The sequence below is a fragment of the Rhinolophus sinicus genome, linkage group LG14 (genome assembly GCF_036562045.2).
Source record: "Rhinolophus sinicus isolate RSC01 linkage group LG14, ASM3656204v1, whole genome shotgun sequence".
In the NCBI taxonomy this organism is placed as follows: domain Eukaryota; kingdom Metazoa; phylum Chordata; class Mammalia; order Chiroptera; family Rhinolophidae; genus Rhinolophus; species Rhinolophus sinicus.
In genome coordinates this window covers 51,556,338-51,575,710 of record NC_133763.1, presented here as the reverse complement: position 1 = coordinate 51,575,710, position 19,373 = coordinate 51,556,338, and the positions used below count along the sequence as shown (strand labels likewise).

Genomic DNA, 19,373 nt, shown 5'->3' with positions numbered 1-19,373 from the left:
TCAAGAAAATATTAAAAACCCCAAACAAACCCATAGAATGGGAGAAAAGTTTTTAAATATTTCCAAACCATATCTCTAACAAAGGTCTAGTATCCAGAATATAAAAAGAACCCTTACATCTAAACAATTAAAATACAACTGAATTTTTAAATGGGCAAAGGATTTGAAAAAAATATTCTCCATAAAAGATATGCAAATGGGCAACAAAGGTATGAAAAGATGTCATGAAATGCAAATTAAAACTATAAGATACCACTTCCTATCCACTAGGATCGCTATAATAAAAAAAAATGGGTAATAACAAGGGTTGGTGAGGATGTAGAGAAATCAGAATCCTCATACAGTGCTGATGGGAATGTAAAAGAGAGCAGATGCTTTGTGAAAAAGTCTGGTGGCTCCTCAAAATATTAAATACAGAGTTACCACATGACCTAGCAATTTCACTTCTAGGTATATACCAAGAGAATTGGAAACATGTTCACACAAAACAATTGTACATGAACATTCAAAGCAGCATTATTCTTAATAGCCAGAAAGTGGAAACAACCCAAGTATCCATCACTTGAAGAATGGGTAACAAAATGTGATCTAGCCACTCAAGAGAATATTATTCAGCCATTAAAAGGAATAAGTACCGACATGTTAATAAACATGGCTGAACCTTGAAAACATTATGCTAAGGGAGAGAAGCCAGGCACAAAAGGCCACATGCACGATTCCATTGATATGAAATGTCTAGAAGAGGCAAATCCATAGAGACAGACAGTAGTTTGGGGATTGCCAGGAGCTGGAAGGATGACTGAAAATGTTCTGGAATGAATAGTGGTGATGGTCGCTCAGCTCCGTGAATATACTAAAAACCACTGAAATATATAGTTTAACTGAGTCGACTGTGGGGTATGTGAATTATATCTCAAAAAGATGTTTTTTATAAATAACAAAAATTTTAATTTTAAAAAATAAGTTCCATACACACACCTCTCATCTGTCTCTCCAACCTCTAGCACCTACATATGGACAGTGGCTAGGTACCTAAAATCCATCCCACCCACCGCTGTGCCAGGCGCCAGGCTGCACCAACGTCACTAGAGACCAACTGTGGTCTCCTGGGGTCGATTACTATCTTTCCAGGAGATGGCCTGGAACTAGCATGGCAGGGCTGGTTCTTCCTAGTGAAACCATCAGCTCCCTTTGGCAAAAGCCATTCCCTCCCTCGTGCCTGTAGGGAGAAAGGGTGGGGGAAGAACAGGTGGAGGGGAAATCAGCTCACCTTAATGATCTCCTCGTGTCCGTCATTGGATTCCACCAGTTCTGAGGCCAGAGAATGGCTGGTTGAGCAGCCAGACACCATGGCATAGGTCTTTCTGCCCGCCTGCAAGAGAGAGAGAGAGAGAGAGAGAGAGAGAGGCTCAGAAATCGTACGGCAAGCTCCAAACTTCTGCCCCTTTGACCAAGGGGCAGAAGATCTGCTCCTCAAAAGACTTGAAGGGTTAGTCTGACTTTTTCCTCCAAAAAGTCGATTCAAAACCTCTATCAGAAGCCACACAGCAGCACGAACACCACACGAGGAAAATTAGTAGAAACCGCAGGTTAGTTTTCATTTTAGTGGCGGGTCACCCCATCCCCCAAAGCAGCGCGCAATGCTGAGGTCAGCTGGGGGTGTCTGAAAGGAAATGTTCCCGGGGCAGCAGGGATGGCCCCAGGCAGCACTGGGATGAGGGGTCAGCGGCAAGGAAGACGTGGCTGAGGGTAGGAGGCTTCCCCCCCAGACACCTCCATACCTTCTGGGCTATGTGTTCAAGTTCATCTCCTGTCAGTTCATTCTGGAGGGTCAGTCTGACAATGTCCATGCTGCCCTAACAATGATAATGAAGCGACAAAAACCCTTTACCTTTAGTCTACGACAGGTACCGGTACACTTTTGCCAGCCCTGTGCAGTGGGCCTTATTATTGCCATTTCAGACAAAAACCAAGCGGAGGTCTGGGAAGGTGACGTTAGCTTGTCCAAGATCAGATCACTGCTGGGTGGTAGGATGTCTCTGTCCACCACACCAGAGACCACACAGCACACTGCTCCATGCAGCTCCACAGGGGCTACCCTGGCCTCAGATCACAGGAAGCACATTACACGACTCCCTTTCCCCAACCCTCAAGAGGACATTCCTGGAAGGGTCATCCCCAATCCAGAATTTCTGCACCTGAGAGCCAACCAGGAAGTTATTGATATTCTTTACCAGACTAAGATATCCTTCCTGAACCAAAGTATAGAAAGATACCTGAATCCAAAGCTCTATTTCTATGAGCCACACAAAATCATCCAAACGAAAGCTGGCAAGATAATAGGGATTTATCTAGAGATTGGCCTACTTTCAAGGGAAGAAACAGATTTTTTTTTTTCATAACTCAAAAGGTTTAAAAAACATATTATGGGAAAAATGGAAAACCTGAGAGGAAAAAACATGTAGCAAGAGGGAAAGTAGGGGCTGGAGATTCAGGAATATAATAACTTTGAGAGGGTCAGCAAGGCAGAATGGACCAAAGCCTGCCAATAACCTGTGTTATGTGTCGAGGTGGGTGAGAGGCTTGGCCACTCCAGGCCTCTGGTTCCCACCAGAAAAAAATCAGAGGTTGGACTAAGTCTCTCTAAGGATCCTTCCAGCTTCAATACCATGGCAGCAAGAAAGAGGAATGCATGCCTCTCCCAGGCAATAAAGAGAAGATGGTGGTAAATTACCAAGGATGAAAGTGACCTTGAGGTCAAGTGGTCAGCCCCTGCCTTGAGGTCCAGAAATACAAATGCCATCTTACTCTTAACAAATTTTAAGGAACCCTCTTAACCTTCCAAATGTCTGTTGGAGGGAAAAGAGGAAGAAAAGATGGACTCTGCCCAGGGAGTTGGGAGAAGCTCCTATGGGCGGCAATAGTCCTTCCTACAAAAGAAAGAGCAACTTGGCGAAGAAATCAGTCTCTGTGATCCAGATATTTCACTCTCAGTGTTCTCACTGTAAAATGGGAATGCTACCATCCAACTGAGGGGTTTTTTGTTGAAGATTAACTGAAAATGTGTGCAGGTTGTTCTCTGCCACATGAGAAGGGGGTGGTCGTATTAGCCTCCTCCCACTTCTTGGAACGAACCCAAATTTAGGAAAGATGGAAGACACTCCCACATGACCCTTCAGCCTTCTCAATTCTGGCAATGTAGCTGGTTTTACACCTTAATTCCTACCAAATAAAAGCCCTGTCCTTCGTGTAACATTTAAGGTTCTCCATAGTCTGGGTCAACTCATCTCTTCTGCTACTGCCCCCCTATGCCCCCCATCCAGTACATCCCATGCTTTCCCTTTTAAATGTCCTCTTTCAATGTTCACTTGGGCATCTGCAAGTCCCTCACAAGCTCACATTCAAATGCCACATCTTCCCTGATGCTTCCCAACATCCTGTGGGCAACACATCCGCCCTCTCTGAGCTTGCTCAGCACCACAGAGCCTCCTGTGGCACCTGCCTCTTAGTTATTTGTGTTCCCTGAGGAACCGCCCCTGCTAACTGTTAACTCCTTGTGGGTGGCTGTCGGCTGCAACCCTTCACACAGGTAAATATTTGCTGAATGCACAGTGAGTGCTCCATGACATCTAGATTAAGAGAACATTACAAAAGAAAAAAGGGGAAATGATTTCAAAATAGTCAGAGCAGCTGCCAATTTTTCCCCAGGACACAGGCATGCACTTTGATTAAAACACCATCTCCCCACACCTGGAGGCAGTTGGAAAAAGCTAGGACGTCCCTCAGCTAGAACAAAGGAGTTATTAGCCAATGAAGAATAGCAAGTCTGGTTTATTTCATGAACCCAGGCATTCCCATTGGAAGAGCATAGATAACTAGGCTGGACTGGGGCCCTGAAAGGTCATCTCATCCTTTCACATCATCAGAATCCCAGACGGAGAAGAGAAAGTGGGAGAGCTGAAAAAGTACTCAAAAAAATAACGGCTGAAAACTTGCCAAATTTGGCAAAAATTATAAACTTACACATACAAAGAGCTAGGCAAATCACAAAGAGAATAAACCCAAAACTCATGCAAAGACAAATCAAAATTAAACTTCTGATAATTAAAGACAAAGAGAAAAATCTTGAAAGCAGCCAGAGAAAAATTACACCTTACCTATAGAGGGAAAACAATTTGAATAACAGCAGATTTTTCATCAGAAACCGTGAAGACCAGAAGGAAATGACATAGTATTTTCAAATGCTGAAACAAACAAACAAGCAAGCAAACAAAACTCAATTGAGAATCCTATACCCAGGAAAAATATCCTTCAGGAAAGAGGGGGAAATCAAGTCATTCGCAGGTAAAGGAAAACTAAGAGAATGTCTTACCAGTAGACCTACACTAAAAGAATGCCTTTAAAATGTCTCTAAACAGGAAACAATAAAAAAGGAAACTTAGAACACTAGGAAGAAACATGAGTAGCAAAAATATGAGTAAATACAATAGGCATTCCTTTTTCCTCTTGGGTTTTCTAAATTATGTTTGATGACTGAAGCTAAAATTATGACACTGTCTGATGTCATTCTAAACGTATACAAAGAAAATATTTAAATTAATTATATTATAAATAGGAGAGAATAAAGGCTATAAAGGAAGGTAAGGTTTCTGTATTTCACTCAAACTGATAAAATGACAACACCAGTAGGCTGTGGTAAGATACATATATATGTGTGTATGTGTATATATATATATATACACACACATATATATACACTATATATATACCTAGAGCAATCACTAAAAATCTTATACAGATAACACTCAAAAACACTATAAAGGAATCAAAATGGAATCCTAAAAAGTGTTCAAGAAAGGCAGGGAGAGGAACACAGAGAAGTGAAAAACAGAGAGAACAAACCAAAACCAAAAATAAAATAGCAGGCTTACCATACCAATAATTACATTAAATGTAAGTGGTCTAACTACACCAATTTAAAAATAGAGATTGGCAGAATGGATTTAGAAAACATGACTCAATATACGCTGTCGACAAGAAATATTAAATATAAAGATAAACATAAAGAAAGTAAAAGGATGGGGAAAATATATCATGCAAACATTAATCAAAGGAAAGGAGGAGTGGCTGTGTTAATATCAGATAAAATAGACTTCAGAGCAAAGAGCATTACCAGAAACAGAGAGAGAGCGATTATATAATGTAAAACGGTTAATCCACAAAGACATAGCAAACCCAAACACATACGTACCAAACGGAGCTGCAAAGTATGTGAAGCAAAACCTGATAGAACTGAAATACACAAACCCACAATTACAGTTGAAGACTTCAAAACTCAGCTCTCAACAACTGATAGAACAACTAGATAAAACATCAGGTAGGCTAAATAAGAATTCAACAACAACACCAACCAACAGGATCTAATCAACATTCATAGAACACTCCACCCAACAACAGCAGAATACACATTTTCATGTACATATGAAACATGTATTAAGACAGACCATAATCTGAGCCATCAAACAAACCAACAAATTTCAAAGACTTGAAATTATACAGAATATGTTATCTGACCACAATGGAAATAAAAACAAAACTAACAGAAAGATAACAGAAAAAATTTTAAAACACTAGGAAACTAAACAACATACTTCTAAATAATCCCTGTGTCAAAAACAAAGTCTCAAGAGCAATTGAAAAAAATCACCGAACTGAACAAAAATGAAGAAACAAAGTATCAAACTTTGTGGAACACAGCTAAAGCAGTTCTGAGAGGAAATTCATAGCACTAAAATGTATACAACAGAAAAGAAGAAAGTCTCAAATCAATAATTTAAGCTCCCACTACAAGAATACAGACAAAGAACAAACTAAACCCAAAGCAAGCAGGAGGAAAGAATTAGTGAAGGGAAGAAATAATTAATAGTTAACACAGAAAAACAAGAGAAAGATCAACGAAATGAAGAGCTGGTTCTTTGAAAAGATCAATGAAATTGATAAACCTCTAACAAGACTGACAAAGAACAAAAGAGAGAGATACAAATTACTATCAGGAATGAACCAGGATATTCCTACAGGCCCTTCAGATAGCAAAAGAATAAGGGAATACTATGAACAACTCTACGAACATAAATTTGACAATTTAGCCAAAATGGACCAATTCTTCAAAAAATACAAACTACCCAATTCCCCTAACATGAAATAGGTAATATGAATAGCCTTGTAAGTATTGAAGATATTACATTCATAATTTTAAAACTCTCTAAAAAGAAACATCCAGGCCCAGATGGTTCCACTGGAGAATTCTACCAAATGTTTAAAAATTGAGTACCAGGTCTACCTAATCTCATCCAGAAAACAGAAGAGGAAGGAATATTGCCCAATTCATTTTATGAAGCTAATTTTACCCTAGTACCAAAACGAGACAAAGACTATTTTTAAAAAGGAAGAAAAGAAACTATAGATCAATATCTCTCACAAGATAGTCTATTCTCTAATATTTTGTTAGAACCATGGGTAAAAGACATGAAGAGGCATTTCACTAAAGATGATATACAGATGGGAAATAAGCACATAAAAAAATGTTCAATGTCATTAGGGAGATGCAAAGTAAAACCACAATGAGATACCAATATACACCTATCAAAACGGCAAAAACAAAAAATAATGACAACACCAAATGCTGGCAATACAGAGAAACTGGATCACTTACACACTGCTCACGGGACTGTAAAGTGACACAGCCACTCTGAAAAGTAGTTGGGCAGTCTCTTTAAAAACTAAACAGGCAATTATCATGTGACCCAGCAATTGTATTCTTGGGCATTTACCCCAGAGAAATGAAGACTTAGGTTCACATAAACACTTGTATATTAATGTTTACAGCAGCTTTCTTTGTAAGACTCCGGAACTAGAAACCACCCCATACCCTCCAATAGGTGAACGGTAAAACAAACTGTGGTCCATCCGTATCACAGAATACTTACTATTCAGCAACAAGAGAACAAATTACTGATGCATGCAACAAAACTTTCCAGAGCATTATGCTAAGGAAAGAAGCTAATCACAAAAGCTTCCACACTACGATTCCATTTCTGTAACATTCCTGGCATGACAGAAGTATAGAAAAGGAGAACGGATTAGTGGTTGCCAGAAGTAAAGGAGAAGATGGGGGTGGGAAGGAAGTGGGTGTAGCCCTGAAACAGCAACCTGAGGTATCTTTGTGCTGATGGAAAGGTTGTGTATCTGTGACTGTCTCAATGTCACTGTCACCAGTATGCTATAGTTTTGCAAGATGTTACCACCAAGGAAAACGAAGTAAAGGGTACAGGGGGTCTCTTATTTCTTATAACCGCATGTGACACTACAATTATCTTTTTTAAAAAATAATTAATACTTTCAGGGACAAAAATGAAAGAATATAATGAATAAAATAAGTACTTATAATCCTACTACCTCCAAATAGCCACTCGTAAAATGTTAGTGTATTCCTTACAATGCTTCTACGTGTATTTTTTTTTAACTTTTATTTATTTTAAGTGTGTTTTTCCAGGACCCATCAACTCCAAGTCACATAATTGTTTCAATCTAGCTGTGGAGGGCGCAGCTCACAGTGGCACACGCGGGGATCGAACCGGCAACCCCCCCGCTAAGAGCACTGCATTCCAACCCACCAAGCCAACTGGCCACCCCACTACGCGTATTTTTAAAAGGCATACGACTGTACACAGTTACACATTTGCTTTTTTCCTCTCTAATATTTCCATCATTAGTTTCCATCAAACATTCTTCAAAATTGGCTTTTAACGGCTACTAGTATTCCACTGAATAGATTAAATTAATTTATTTAACCTAACCCCCTCCATGTAGGTTATTATCAATTTCTTTGTGTCACATTTCTTATATTTTCTTTCTGTCTTTTAGAAAAGATAGTTCAAATGAGATGACACACGCTGCGACCTAGGTCGCCACCAGCTTTCCTGCCTGGTCTGTTACCTGTCCAGCCCAACTTGACTTTCTTTCTTCTTTGCAGAAAAAGAATAGCACTGGGGACAGGTAGCCCTTGGCTCAGACACTGGCTCTGGCTTGGCTTTGTTGTGTGGTTTGAGCTTATTCTCCCTCAGCCTTAGTTTATCTGTTGGTAAGATAGACGGTACAACGCGTGAGAACTAATACAAGCAGATACACAATAATGCCAATTCCTCCAAATTTAATGTAATGCTTCTCTTCAAAATATTTTCCATGAGTATATTCCATCCGCTTCTGGATTAAAATAAAACTGCCTTGGGATGTATAGTAATTCCTACCTCATACTATAAACAAACATCAGTTCCAAGTGGATTGCTGAGTTAAAAGTAAAAAGCCAAACAATAAAGGTTTTACAGGAAAACACAGGACATCTTTATGACCTAGGCAAAGGCAAATTTCGTCTTAAACATGGCACGAAAAATCCTCCCCATAAAAAGAAAGGACTATATAAAAATGTAGAGCTTTTTGTTCACCAAAAGACACACCACAAAGACAGTACACGGCAACCCAGAGAGTACCAGGTACTCACTCCACCCATATCCAACAAAGGGTATTCAGAATACACAAAGAACGCCTACCAGACAAAAAGACTACATAGGATGTGGTATCTGGAGCTGGATCCTGGATCAGAAAAAGGACAGGAGTGAAAAACTGGTGAAGTCCAAATAAAGTCTATAATTTAGTTAACATTGTATCAACATTGATTTCTTAGTTATGACACATGTAGCATGGTGGTACCTGGGGGTACCTGGGTTAAGAGTCTATGAGAATTCCCTGGACTACCTTCGCTGGCCGAGAGCAGGTACTCAGAAAACATGCTGAGTGAATTCCAGGGGATGCGCTTGGGGATTTTCCTAATTCCCTTTCTTTTGAGAAACTCCGACTCCTCCTCGGCTAAGAGAAGCAGTATGGAATATTGGAAAAAGCAGACACGAAAAGGATGGGGGGACTAAGAGGGAAAAATAAGGAGCAAAGGCGAGGAAAGGCAACTCTGAGAAGAAATATAAGTGACTAATGGATACATGAAAGATGCCCCACCTCTCCAATAACCAGGGAAAGGCAAGTTAAAACAAAAAAGAGTAATCGATCATTTAGGGAGAATCTCACAAGAAGTGAGAAAACAGGACATGTAGAAGTGTGCTCAGAGCAGCATTGCTTGCGATGGCAAAACACTGGAAACAACCCAGATGGTCCACTGACAAGAAAAGGAATGAATAAACTCTGGTGTCTTAGTACAATGAAATTCAGCTGTGAAAATAAAGGAACTACAGCTACACACACATGAACGAGTCTCAAAATTAAGTGAAAAAGTAGGCTGTAGAATATAGATGATACAATGTATATAAAATGCAAAATGTGCCAAACTAAGCAACTATAGATGATACAATGTATATAAAGTGCAAAATGCGCCAAACTAAGCAACTATAGATGATACAATGTATATAAAGTGCAAAATGCGCCAAACTAAGCAACTTATTACTTGGGTCTGTAGTAAAAGTATAACAAAAGGGGCCCGCCCAGTGGCTCAGGTGGTTAGAGCTCCATGCTCCTAACTCTGAAGGCTGCTGGTTCGATTCCCACATGGGCCAGTGGGCTCTCAACCACAAGGTTGCCAGTTCAATTCCTCGAGTCCCACAAGGGATGGTGGCCTCTGCCCCTGCAACTAAGATTGAACATGGCACCTTGAGCTGAGCTGCCTCCTGGACCAAACCAGTTGGTTGGAGCGCATCCTCTCAACCACAAGGTTGCTGGTTCGACTCCCGCAAGGGATGGTGGCTGTGCCCCCTGCAACTAGCAATGGCAACTGGACCTGGAGCTGAGCTACGCCCTCCACAACTAAGACTGAAAGGACAACAACTTGAAGCTGAACGGCACCCTCCACAACTAAGATTGAAAGGACAACTTGACTTGGAAAAAAGTCCTGGAAGTACATACTGTTCCCCAATAAAGTCCTGTTCCCTTTCCCCAATAAAAAAAAAAAAAAATCTTAAAAAAAAAAAAAGTATAACAAAAAACAAGGAAACAAACACAAAATTCAAGGCAATGGTCATTTCTGAAGAGGAAGCAGAGGGTTAGACTCTCTGAGGCCCCCGGGGGCTTTAAAAGTCTTGGGGAGGTTCTATTTCTTGAATTGGACACCAGCTATCCAGGTGTCCATTTTATGGCTATGCTTTAAAAACTTCCCATATACGTCAATCTTCTTTCTTGCTTTTCAGTAAAGCTATGATTGGCTTTTCTTCACAAGAATCCTGCAGAAATATTCTTTTTATACCAAGGAAATGGCAAATATTTAAGATACTGATACTATCCAGGATTGGTGAGGATGGAGGGGAGAAGACTAATCTCATATATTGTTGGACAGAGTGTAAGTTTGTGAAAGTATTCTTGGAGGCTAACTTGGCATTGTTAATAAAAAGAGTCTGTCTGCAGTTTGCAAACCCTTTGGCCCATAATAACACTTTTAGGAATATGTCCTATGAAAATGCATGCACAGTTGCCCAAAGATATATGTGTAAATCTGTTTTCACAATCCTGTTGACAACAGTTAAAAACCGGAGACAGCATAAATATTCTCTAATGAGTAAGTGAATAAAATATCGATACTATGAAATACTACACTGCTGATAAACAAAACCTCCACATAGAACAGGAAAAGATCTCCAAGGTACAAATAAATACAGTAAGTGAAAAAAAATAATTAATAAAATATGACTTCTCGGGCAGGCCGGATGGCTCAGTTGGTTAGAGCACGAGCTCTCAACAACAAAGTTGTCAGTTCAATTCCCAAATGGGATGGTGGGCTGCGTCCCCTGCAACTGAAGATTGAAAACAGAAACTGGACTTGGAACTGAGCTGCGCCCCCACAACTAGATTGAAGGACAACAATTTGGAGCAGATGGGCCCTGGAGAAACACACTGTTCCCCAATATTCCCCAATACAATTAAAAAAAAAATTTTTTTTTTTTTTAAATATGACTTCTCATTTAAGTATACATATTTAAGTAGACATCTATATTTTTTTTTGGGGTATTGGTAACTGCCAACTCCTATACATATATTCGTAGCAATTACTACGAGTGGAGCCCTACTGGCCCTTTCTAAGTGCTTCACATGTATTAACTCATTTAATCCTCCCAACAATACTACATGGTAGGTATTATTATCTGCACCCCCATTTTACAGATGAGAAAACTGAGGCACAGAAGTATCTTGCCCAAGGTTGTAAAACTAACAAGGAGCAGAGCCAAGATTCAAACCCAGGCCCAGGGGCTCCAGGGTCTGGACTCCTAACCATTACACCACACGGTCGTTTCTGGAAAGTAAGCACATAGAAAAAACACCGAATTTGCACTCTGAACTAGAGAAGGGCAAGGAGTAAAGGGACTTTCATTCCATATACTTCTACAGCTTTAAACTTGAGCAACAAAAATGCACTTGTGAAACACCCCTATAATTACATATAGAAATAAAGAAATGGAAAGAAAGTACTAAACTCAGAGTTGGAGGTGGGGTTTGAGTCTGACTTGACATCTATTCATCCTTGGGCAAATCATTTTCTCTCTCCTGGCCTCAGTTTTCTATCTGTGAAATGGGAATGATAATACCTCCACTGCTTTTAGGCAGGTAGATGTGTGTAGGAAAAGCATGAAAGTGCTTTGCAAACCGTAGATCACTTCGCAAAGATGAGGCAGCTTTACTTCCCCAAGGAGCTCTGGAAAGACTGCAAGGGAAACGGTGGGTGAGACGAACTGTCTCCTTGGAGCCTGTCAATAAATCTGGGGTTCTCTCTGGCACCTCAGCCTCAGAACCAGAGAATCCAGTCTGCAAGGTCACAGACCTCACCCCACAGCCCCAACCCAGAGCCGAGGAGGGAAACTCGGGCCTCTCTCTGCTCAGTGTCACTGGTGGTTTTCTGGAGCTGGGGTGACCTCAGGGCTGTGAGCGGGCCCCAGGGAGCTTTAGGATTACCCCCAAATGTCTAGCAGGGTGGGCCCCACTGGAGACTCTCTGAAACGCAAGCTACAAAGTGGATCCTTCTTCTCCAGGGAAAAAAGGAACAGAGCTAATCACAAGGTGAGCAGCCTCTAACCCTATAAACGTTCTTGGGGAGAAGCCCAGCCACCTCTAAATTACAGGCGGCCTCTGCACTCTGTTCAAACAAATCTCCAGCTGTGACTCACTCCTCAGAGCAGGGAGGGAGGGGTAAACACATAGCTGAGGGGGTAGAGATCAAGACACTCAGGAGAAGCGATAGGGAGATAAACTGGCTCCAGAGGTTCTCACACCGCAGGCTCCTGCGAATCGGTAAAGATCTATGGGAAAAGCCTGCTTTCCCAACCCCCACTCCGCAGGTTTCCAAGGGGGCCATGAGGACCAGGTGGCCCATGAGGGTGAAGGATCTTTCTAAACGGAAGTAAGGCAAGTGGAGACTGCCCCTGCGCTGGAAGCCAGCACCCTTAATTCATCTGCACCCTGTAACCCGCTACTCCAGCCCTTTGCCCCTCAGAGTCCCCTCTCCCACCGAATGGATGTGGTCTTTCAAGCTACTGCAGCAGCAGCTACCTCTGAGAAACAGGAATAGCTAGCGCCTTGAAACTGGCTCCCAAGAGGCCAGGGTGACGGAAGTCCCAAGAAAATCAAAGAAGAGAGCCAGACGGGTTTTATTGTGTGTGTGTGTTTTGTTTTTTTTTTTTGGGGGGGGGGCTACCCTCTCTTGGCTTGCAGGTTTCAGGTGCCCTTGGTCCTGCCTTCCGCAGGGCTCTCTGGGCCAGAGATGGCCCGCTTTGAGTATGACACAAACAATTATTCCTGCTCCTTCCCACAGATTAGCCAACAAAACAAGTGTTTGCTTTTTGTCTGGCTACCTGCCCAGAGGCATGGGCTGGACAAGCTCTATGCAGAGTGCTGACCGGGTGACTGCGAGGGAAATGAGAGAAAGGGGTTTAGGATGGCACCCTAAATGAGGCTCCTCTCATTACCTGGAGCCCCGGCACAGGAAAAGCTGGGGCCTGGCAAGGAGCGTGCGTACAGAGAGGAAGGTGGGCTCCCACACTCTCAGCTCTGAAGGAACTCAGTCTCTCTCCAGGAAACATGCCTAGTGCCCAGCCAGCCTGAAACGAAGGGGCAGTTCCTCAGTGCCCCCTGCCCTCAAAGGGCTGGTACAAGTGCCCTCCCTAGTCTCTGACTACCTTGCTTTACAGGTTTTGCTTTTGTGCCCCCCGACTCTAGAAGACCATTTCCTTTTTCTCCCTTCATCGACCTGTCCCCATCCTACCCTATATTTTCTTCTCTTCCTGCCCCTCTGGCCAAACTTAAATCTGCACCACCAGCCTCCCTGGCACATACCCACTCTTCCATCTAAACCTCCCCACCCCTAGGAAACAAAGGTATTTCACAAGATTTCTGCATTGAAATCCAAAGAGGCGTGTACCAGAATTACCAGCAGGCAGGGAAGCTCGTCCCACCAGCTCTGAGCACACGTGTCTGGAACCGAAACCATCTGGGTACACACACACACATACCCCCACCCTGGAGAAATATGGGTCACTGTTGGTGCCAAGGGCCTGGTGGTTGGGTAAGACTCCGCTCCCAGATCCTCCTGCAGAGCCAGGGATTCCCCCAATTCCTGGCAGCTTTGGGGACACCAGACATCAGCTGCTGAACGTGAGAATCTGGCAATGAATGGGGGAGATGGACCGGTGTGAGGAGGAATTTATGAGTTGACCTTGGGGGAGGTGTCACGAGTGGAAGGAACAGGCAGTCACCAAACTTGAAAGGTTCCTCTGCCCGGGAGTGTCTTCCCCACCCAGATGTCACAGGGCCAGCTTCCACCATTTTAAAACACACTCATTCCTTTGGAGTAGGTACAATGATTCCAGATGAATCCTCTTTTCAAATGCAAATATTCTGACCCAGCAATTCTGCTCCAAGTATTTCTCTCCAAGAGAAATGAAAACACATGTCCACACAAAATCTTGTAAACAAATGTTCATAGCAGCATTATTCATAAGAGAAAAAAAGTAGAAACAACCCAAATGTCTCCCAACATTCATCTATGATGAACGTATGTGATAAACTATCCATACAATGGACTATTATTATTCAGCCATAAAAAGGAATGAAGTACTGATTCATATTACAACACAGCTCAACCCTAAAAACATCATGCTAACTGAAAGAAACCAGTCACAAAGGATCACATATATGATTCCATTTATATCAAAATATCTAGAATAGGCAAATCCATAGAGAAAGTAGACTGGTAGTTGCCTAAGGCTTGGTGGGGTGAGGGTCCGTGAGTGACTGCTAATGGATCAGTTTCTTTATGGGGTGATGGAAATGTTTTAAACTTGATTGTGTTGATAACTGCATAACTCATTGAATATACTAAAAAAAACACTGAATTGTATACTTTAAATGGGTGATTTGTACAGCATGTGAATATCTCAATAAAGCTGTTATAAAAAATGAGACCCATGGTAAGCCTTCAATCAGTCACAGCTTTAGTTACATTTTTTTTTTTTTAAAGGAGTGGGGCTCAGGAAGGTTTTGATATTAAACTAATTCAGCTTCTGAGGTCCTAAAGGAGTGACACGTATACCAGCTGATGAAAGAAATTCCAAATCCACCCGGATGTTGAAAGAACCTCTGGCCAAGAGTGATTGAGATAAAAAGTTAAACAGGGTGAAAAAGTGCAAATATTCTAAGGAAGGGTAACACTGATTGAGATTACTTAAAGAGAATCACCTTATCAAAAAGCCCAGAGCATCATGGGACACCAGCTGCCTTGCCCATGAGGTCAGAAAAGGAGGAAGAAAGGGACCCAGAGGGCGGTGCCATATTATGAACCCCGACCATCACTCAGTCTCAGCCTGGTCACTGACGTTTTCACCCTGGGTCTACCTACAGGCCCCTTCTCCCCGTCAGAACCCTCCACAGGCAGAGGAAGGGGGAAAGGAACACATAAGAACAAGTGAATGTCGACATAATGAGAAGGAGCAAACCTTGACCGGAATAGGGAGTGCCTAGACTCTTCCTCCACCCGTTGGCCAAGTGCGAGCCGGTAAGTAGCAAACAGAAAATAACAGCTAACATCTGAGCACGTACCATGTGCCAGGCCCTGTGCTTCATGCTCCCTACGTATTACCTTATTTAGTCCTCACAATGACCTTCTGAGAAGGGTACAGCTATTATCCCTGTCATACAGGTGAGGAAACTGAGACTGAAGAGATGAAGTAATTGACCGAAGTGATGCTGGGCAGAGCAAACACCGATTATACAGCTCACTAGAGGCTCCCAATCACAATGCTATTAACAGAAACCACAGTTCAGCCAAAAATTGTGATGTAATTATATTAAGGATGGGAGAAGGGAAAGAGAGGGTGGAAAGGGTGGAAGCATGAGCTCTTCTAGAATTCCTCCAGCAGGAAGTCAATAGATGAGTAAAACTGATAAACCAAGAAGTATCAATACAAGCGTTATTCAGGAACCTGCGGTAAATGCCAGACAAAAAGCTGAGAGTTGAAAGTGGTTACTTGCATGGAGCAGTGGTTACTTGGGGCAGGGAACTGCTTGCTACTTTCTTTTAAAAGCCTTTTGATAGTATTAGATCTTTAGAAAATCATTCATATGTATTCCCTTGATAACAATGATTTTAAAAAGAAAAAGAAGAGCTCAGGCAAGCCATGCCTTTGCCACACAGCTTCCATCTGGTAAAAGCACTTCGGTTTTGCTCTGGAGACTCTCCCTCCTTCACTGGGTAATCTGATGGCCTGTCAATCAAAGACCCCAACCCTTCTCTGGCCAGGGGGTCAAGGGACCAGTGGTACCCTCTTCCTGGACTTGAGCAGAATGGCAAAAAGACCTAAAACAGCTGGAATCAATTCACCCAGATGTAGAAACCCTCCATTAGTTCCTTCCATCTACCCAGGTGCCAGGACTCCCCCGGTTCAGACTTTTTAAACTGTCCCTTAAATTCTTTGAGCTGCCCATTTCCTTCTAATAAATTCCTCTTTTGCTTTAGTTAGCTGGAGTCACTCACTCTCTGTTGCCTATAACCAGAGGAACTTAATGGGAATATCTAATGTTCGAGGTTGATATGTGCTTTTATTTCCCAGCATATCTTACTACAGTTGCTTGCAAACTTTTTGACCTGAAAAATACATTTTATATCACGATCCAATAAACATAAACACCATATATATATATGAAACAAAAGTTTTGCCAAAACTGTCTACACTAACACTGAGAGTGTTCATTCTATTTCTTTTTTTAAGACAATTTTTTACAGCAATTTTAGAATTTACAACAAAATCAATGGAAAGGTACAGAGATTTCCCATGTACCCCTTGCCCCAACTCATAGACTCCCCCATTATCAACATCATTCACCAGAATGATACACTTTTGCCAAGAAGGAACCTACACTGACATATCAGAATCACCCACAATTGATAATACACCTTAGGGTTCACTCAATGAAGTGAATGATGTTGTACATTCTATAGGTTTGGACAAAAGTATAAAGAACATATATCCATCATTATATCATACAGAGTGTTTTCACTGCCTAAAAAATCCTCTGTGTTCTATCCATTCATCTCCCCCTCATCCCAAAACTCCTGGCAACCACCGATCTTTTTATTCTCTCCATAGTTTTGCCTTTTCCAGAATGTCATAGAGTTGGAATCTATTTCCTTTCTAATACTGGTTCTAACCCCCTACGTGGATCTCAGACCCACGGTGGTTATAATCTTCAGCTTGAAACACACTGGCTGCTTCTGCTCCACCTGCCTCCAACAATTAAGAAAACCCATAGTGCCATGCCCATGTGTGGGGCATTGAGGCACCAGGCGGTCCAGGGTCCTGACTCCCAATGGGACATACCAGCCAGTCAAACTGTCTATGCTGCTGACATCAGAAGAAACAGCTGCTCATTTACTCACTCACTTTGCTCAAGCACTGAGCACTCACTCAGGGGTGTGAATACCTGACAGTTCCTGGGGACTGTCCAGAGCTGTAAATTCTATCTGCTGCTGGCTCAGAGGAGAGGAATCCAGGACAAAGCCTGTCTCCTGACAGATTGATTGTTTATTATCTCCTCCCCTGTATAAGAGCTCAGGAATGTCTGAGCAATGATCAGATCTGGGCAGTGATTATTTCATTCCCAGCTTTGAAGTAAAATAACTCTCAAGTCCAGCCTAGAAAGAAGGAATAAAAGGGAATTTCTGTCTCCCCCTGTGCTAGAGGTCTCTGGTTAGCTTCAAACCGATCTATGGCTGGAGATCGCTTGAATTCCTTGCTAATGATTTTCCTATCGACTCTTTCTACCCCACCAGACAAGCAGCAAAACATCAAGAGACAGAAGAGAGTGTCGATTCATTCTCCACACCGCCAATGCCTTGTCTTCAGACCTTACTGGATCCCTTTTCTACAGCAAACAAAAGGAAGCCCAAACACCCCTCTCCTTTAATTTCCTCATATCCATTGCCCTGCTTCAACCATTCCAAAGCAGTGGGCAAGAGCACGGAGTAGGACTTGGGGCTGACACATGAGGCGATGGATTTTTTTCCATTCTCTACAGCATCCCCTAGCTGGGGGGTGGCAGGCTACGGAAGACCAAGCATTGGGGGCCTGGGATTGCGCTGTAAGGTGGTAAAAACACAGCCTGGGCAGAAATGGAAAGGAGACTGCGAGCAGAATTAAGTGATCATCTGAGCAAGTGATCATCTAAACTTGAAACGAGCCACTATTCTATAAATATTCTTTGAAGAAGAGACAATCCAGGTGCTAGGTTAGCTACCCTCAGGGACACGCTGAGACAGGAAGAGGGGAAAGGAATTAGGTACAGAGGGGAGGGAGGGGAAAGGAAGAGACACAAACTCCCCATCACGTTGGCTTCCATGCTCCTCTTAGCCACAATAGCTTGGAAATCGATGAAATAGTACACACCTATTCTGGGTTAAGTTCCCCAGTAGTGCCTGGAAACACTCAGCCAGCCACGAGTTACCCTCCTGCCTCTCCAGAGGAAAAAGCATATGGTCAGCTGGGGAGGGGAGAACACAGACAGGCAGCCAGGGAGTGAGGGGAGTAGAGCAGATCGGTTAGCACTAGAGAACACCCCTCTCTCCCCCACCCTCAGTCGGTCTAGAAACCCTCGCGTGGGTCACTTCCCTTCCCTTCTCAGCCCAGGTTCTGGCATCTCCTTGCCCCGGGCTTGGCTGATGAAGACGGAAGCAAAACCTACAAACCGTCCCAGGAAGCTATCGGTTGACCGACAGGAGGACGGGAGCAGGAGAAACGCAAGGGGGAAGGAGAAATTTGAGCAGAGAGGTGACTGCCCCGCAAGCGGACAGCCCTATCCCTCCCTCCCAGCGAGAGCGTTCCCGGCCATCTCGGCGTACTTGGGGTCCTACCACCCCCACCCTGCAGTCCGAGCCCTAGGATTTCACTCTATTGTCTTCTTCCTGATCATCCAAAGCACCATGAACTTCTCCGATGGGCCCCTAAGTCACCAGGACCCACGGAAAAGCCTAATTGCCCCTCGTGGGGACCCAAAGTCCTAAAAGAGCGTAGGGATCCCGACCCCAGAGCTCATTCTCCCACCACCCAATCCACCGCCCACAGGAGCCGGAGGAGCGCGCACCGGAGACACGCGCCACGTCCCGGGCAGCAGCCGCAGTGCCCTCCCAAAGGGCAGGGACGCCCGGAGTCCTCAAGCCTCAGAAGAGCCTCCATCCGCGACTTCCCAAGGATCCCACGGGCCGCCGCGGGGCGGGAGAAAAGAGAAAGACAAGCGCCGGGAGGAGCTGCCCGCACCGAGCGCAGCACCAGGTGAGATCAGCGAACTCGCCGCGGGGGACGGGCGCCGTGGAACTGGAAACCGAGAACACCGAGCTGGGGAGGCAGTCAGGCCGCTTTTGCTTACCGCGGTCTGCCCCTCCGGGTGCACGTCCACCAGGGTACACCAGTTCCGCGTCCCGTTCATCTTCTTCCCGCGGGCGTCGCAGCACAGAGCAGCCCTCAGCCCTGCCGTCCGGCTCCAACCAGGCGGGTGCGCGCGGAACCGCCCCCTTGTATAGGCGCGTCAGGGGCGGGAACTAGGGATGGGGCACGCCCCCAAGGTGCGTTCACCAATGAGCGAAAGCGCGGGAAGGGCGTGGCCTCGGGGATCAGGGCACGCCCATCTGCGCTAGCTCAGATTTACATAAGGTGGGGCCTAGAGGCTACTTAACTGAAGTTTTGTGTGGCTTACGTGGTTGTACCTCAAACATTCTTCCTTAATCTTGCTGTCTCCTTTCAACTCCAAGATCAGTATTGGTGAGAGAGAATCACCCTGCCTGCCCC

The 19,373-nt window shown here is 43.7% G+C and overlaps 1 protein-coding gene across 2 annotated transcripts in view; it reads right to left on the bottom strand.

Moving 5' to 3' along the window:
• The window catches only part of TUFT1 (tuftelin 1), a 35,786-nt gene extending 16,679 nt beyond the window's left edge, over positions 1–19,107 (bottom strand). Inside the window, exons 1-3 of one of the 2 annotated variants that reach the window (XM_019740023.2) lie at positions 18,955–19,105; positions 1,782–1,856; positions 1,271–1,372 (exon numbers count right to left, since the gene is read on the bottom strand). In XM_019740023.2, coding sequence (XP_019595582.2) covers positions 1,271–1,372; positions 1,782–1,856; positions 18,955–19,014 — 237 coding nt within the window. In that variant the 5' untranslated portion in view covers positions 19,015–19,105. Of the gene's footprint in view, positions 1–1,270; positions 1,373–1,781; positions 1,857–18,954 lie in introns of both variants that reach the window. The other variant, XM_019740024.2, reaches the window with a different exon arrangement.
• Between the last annotated feature and the right edge of the window lie 266 nt (positions 19,108–19,373).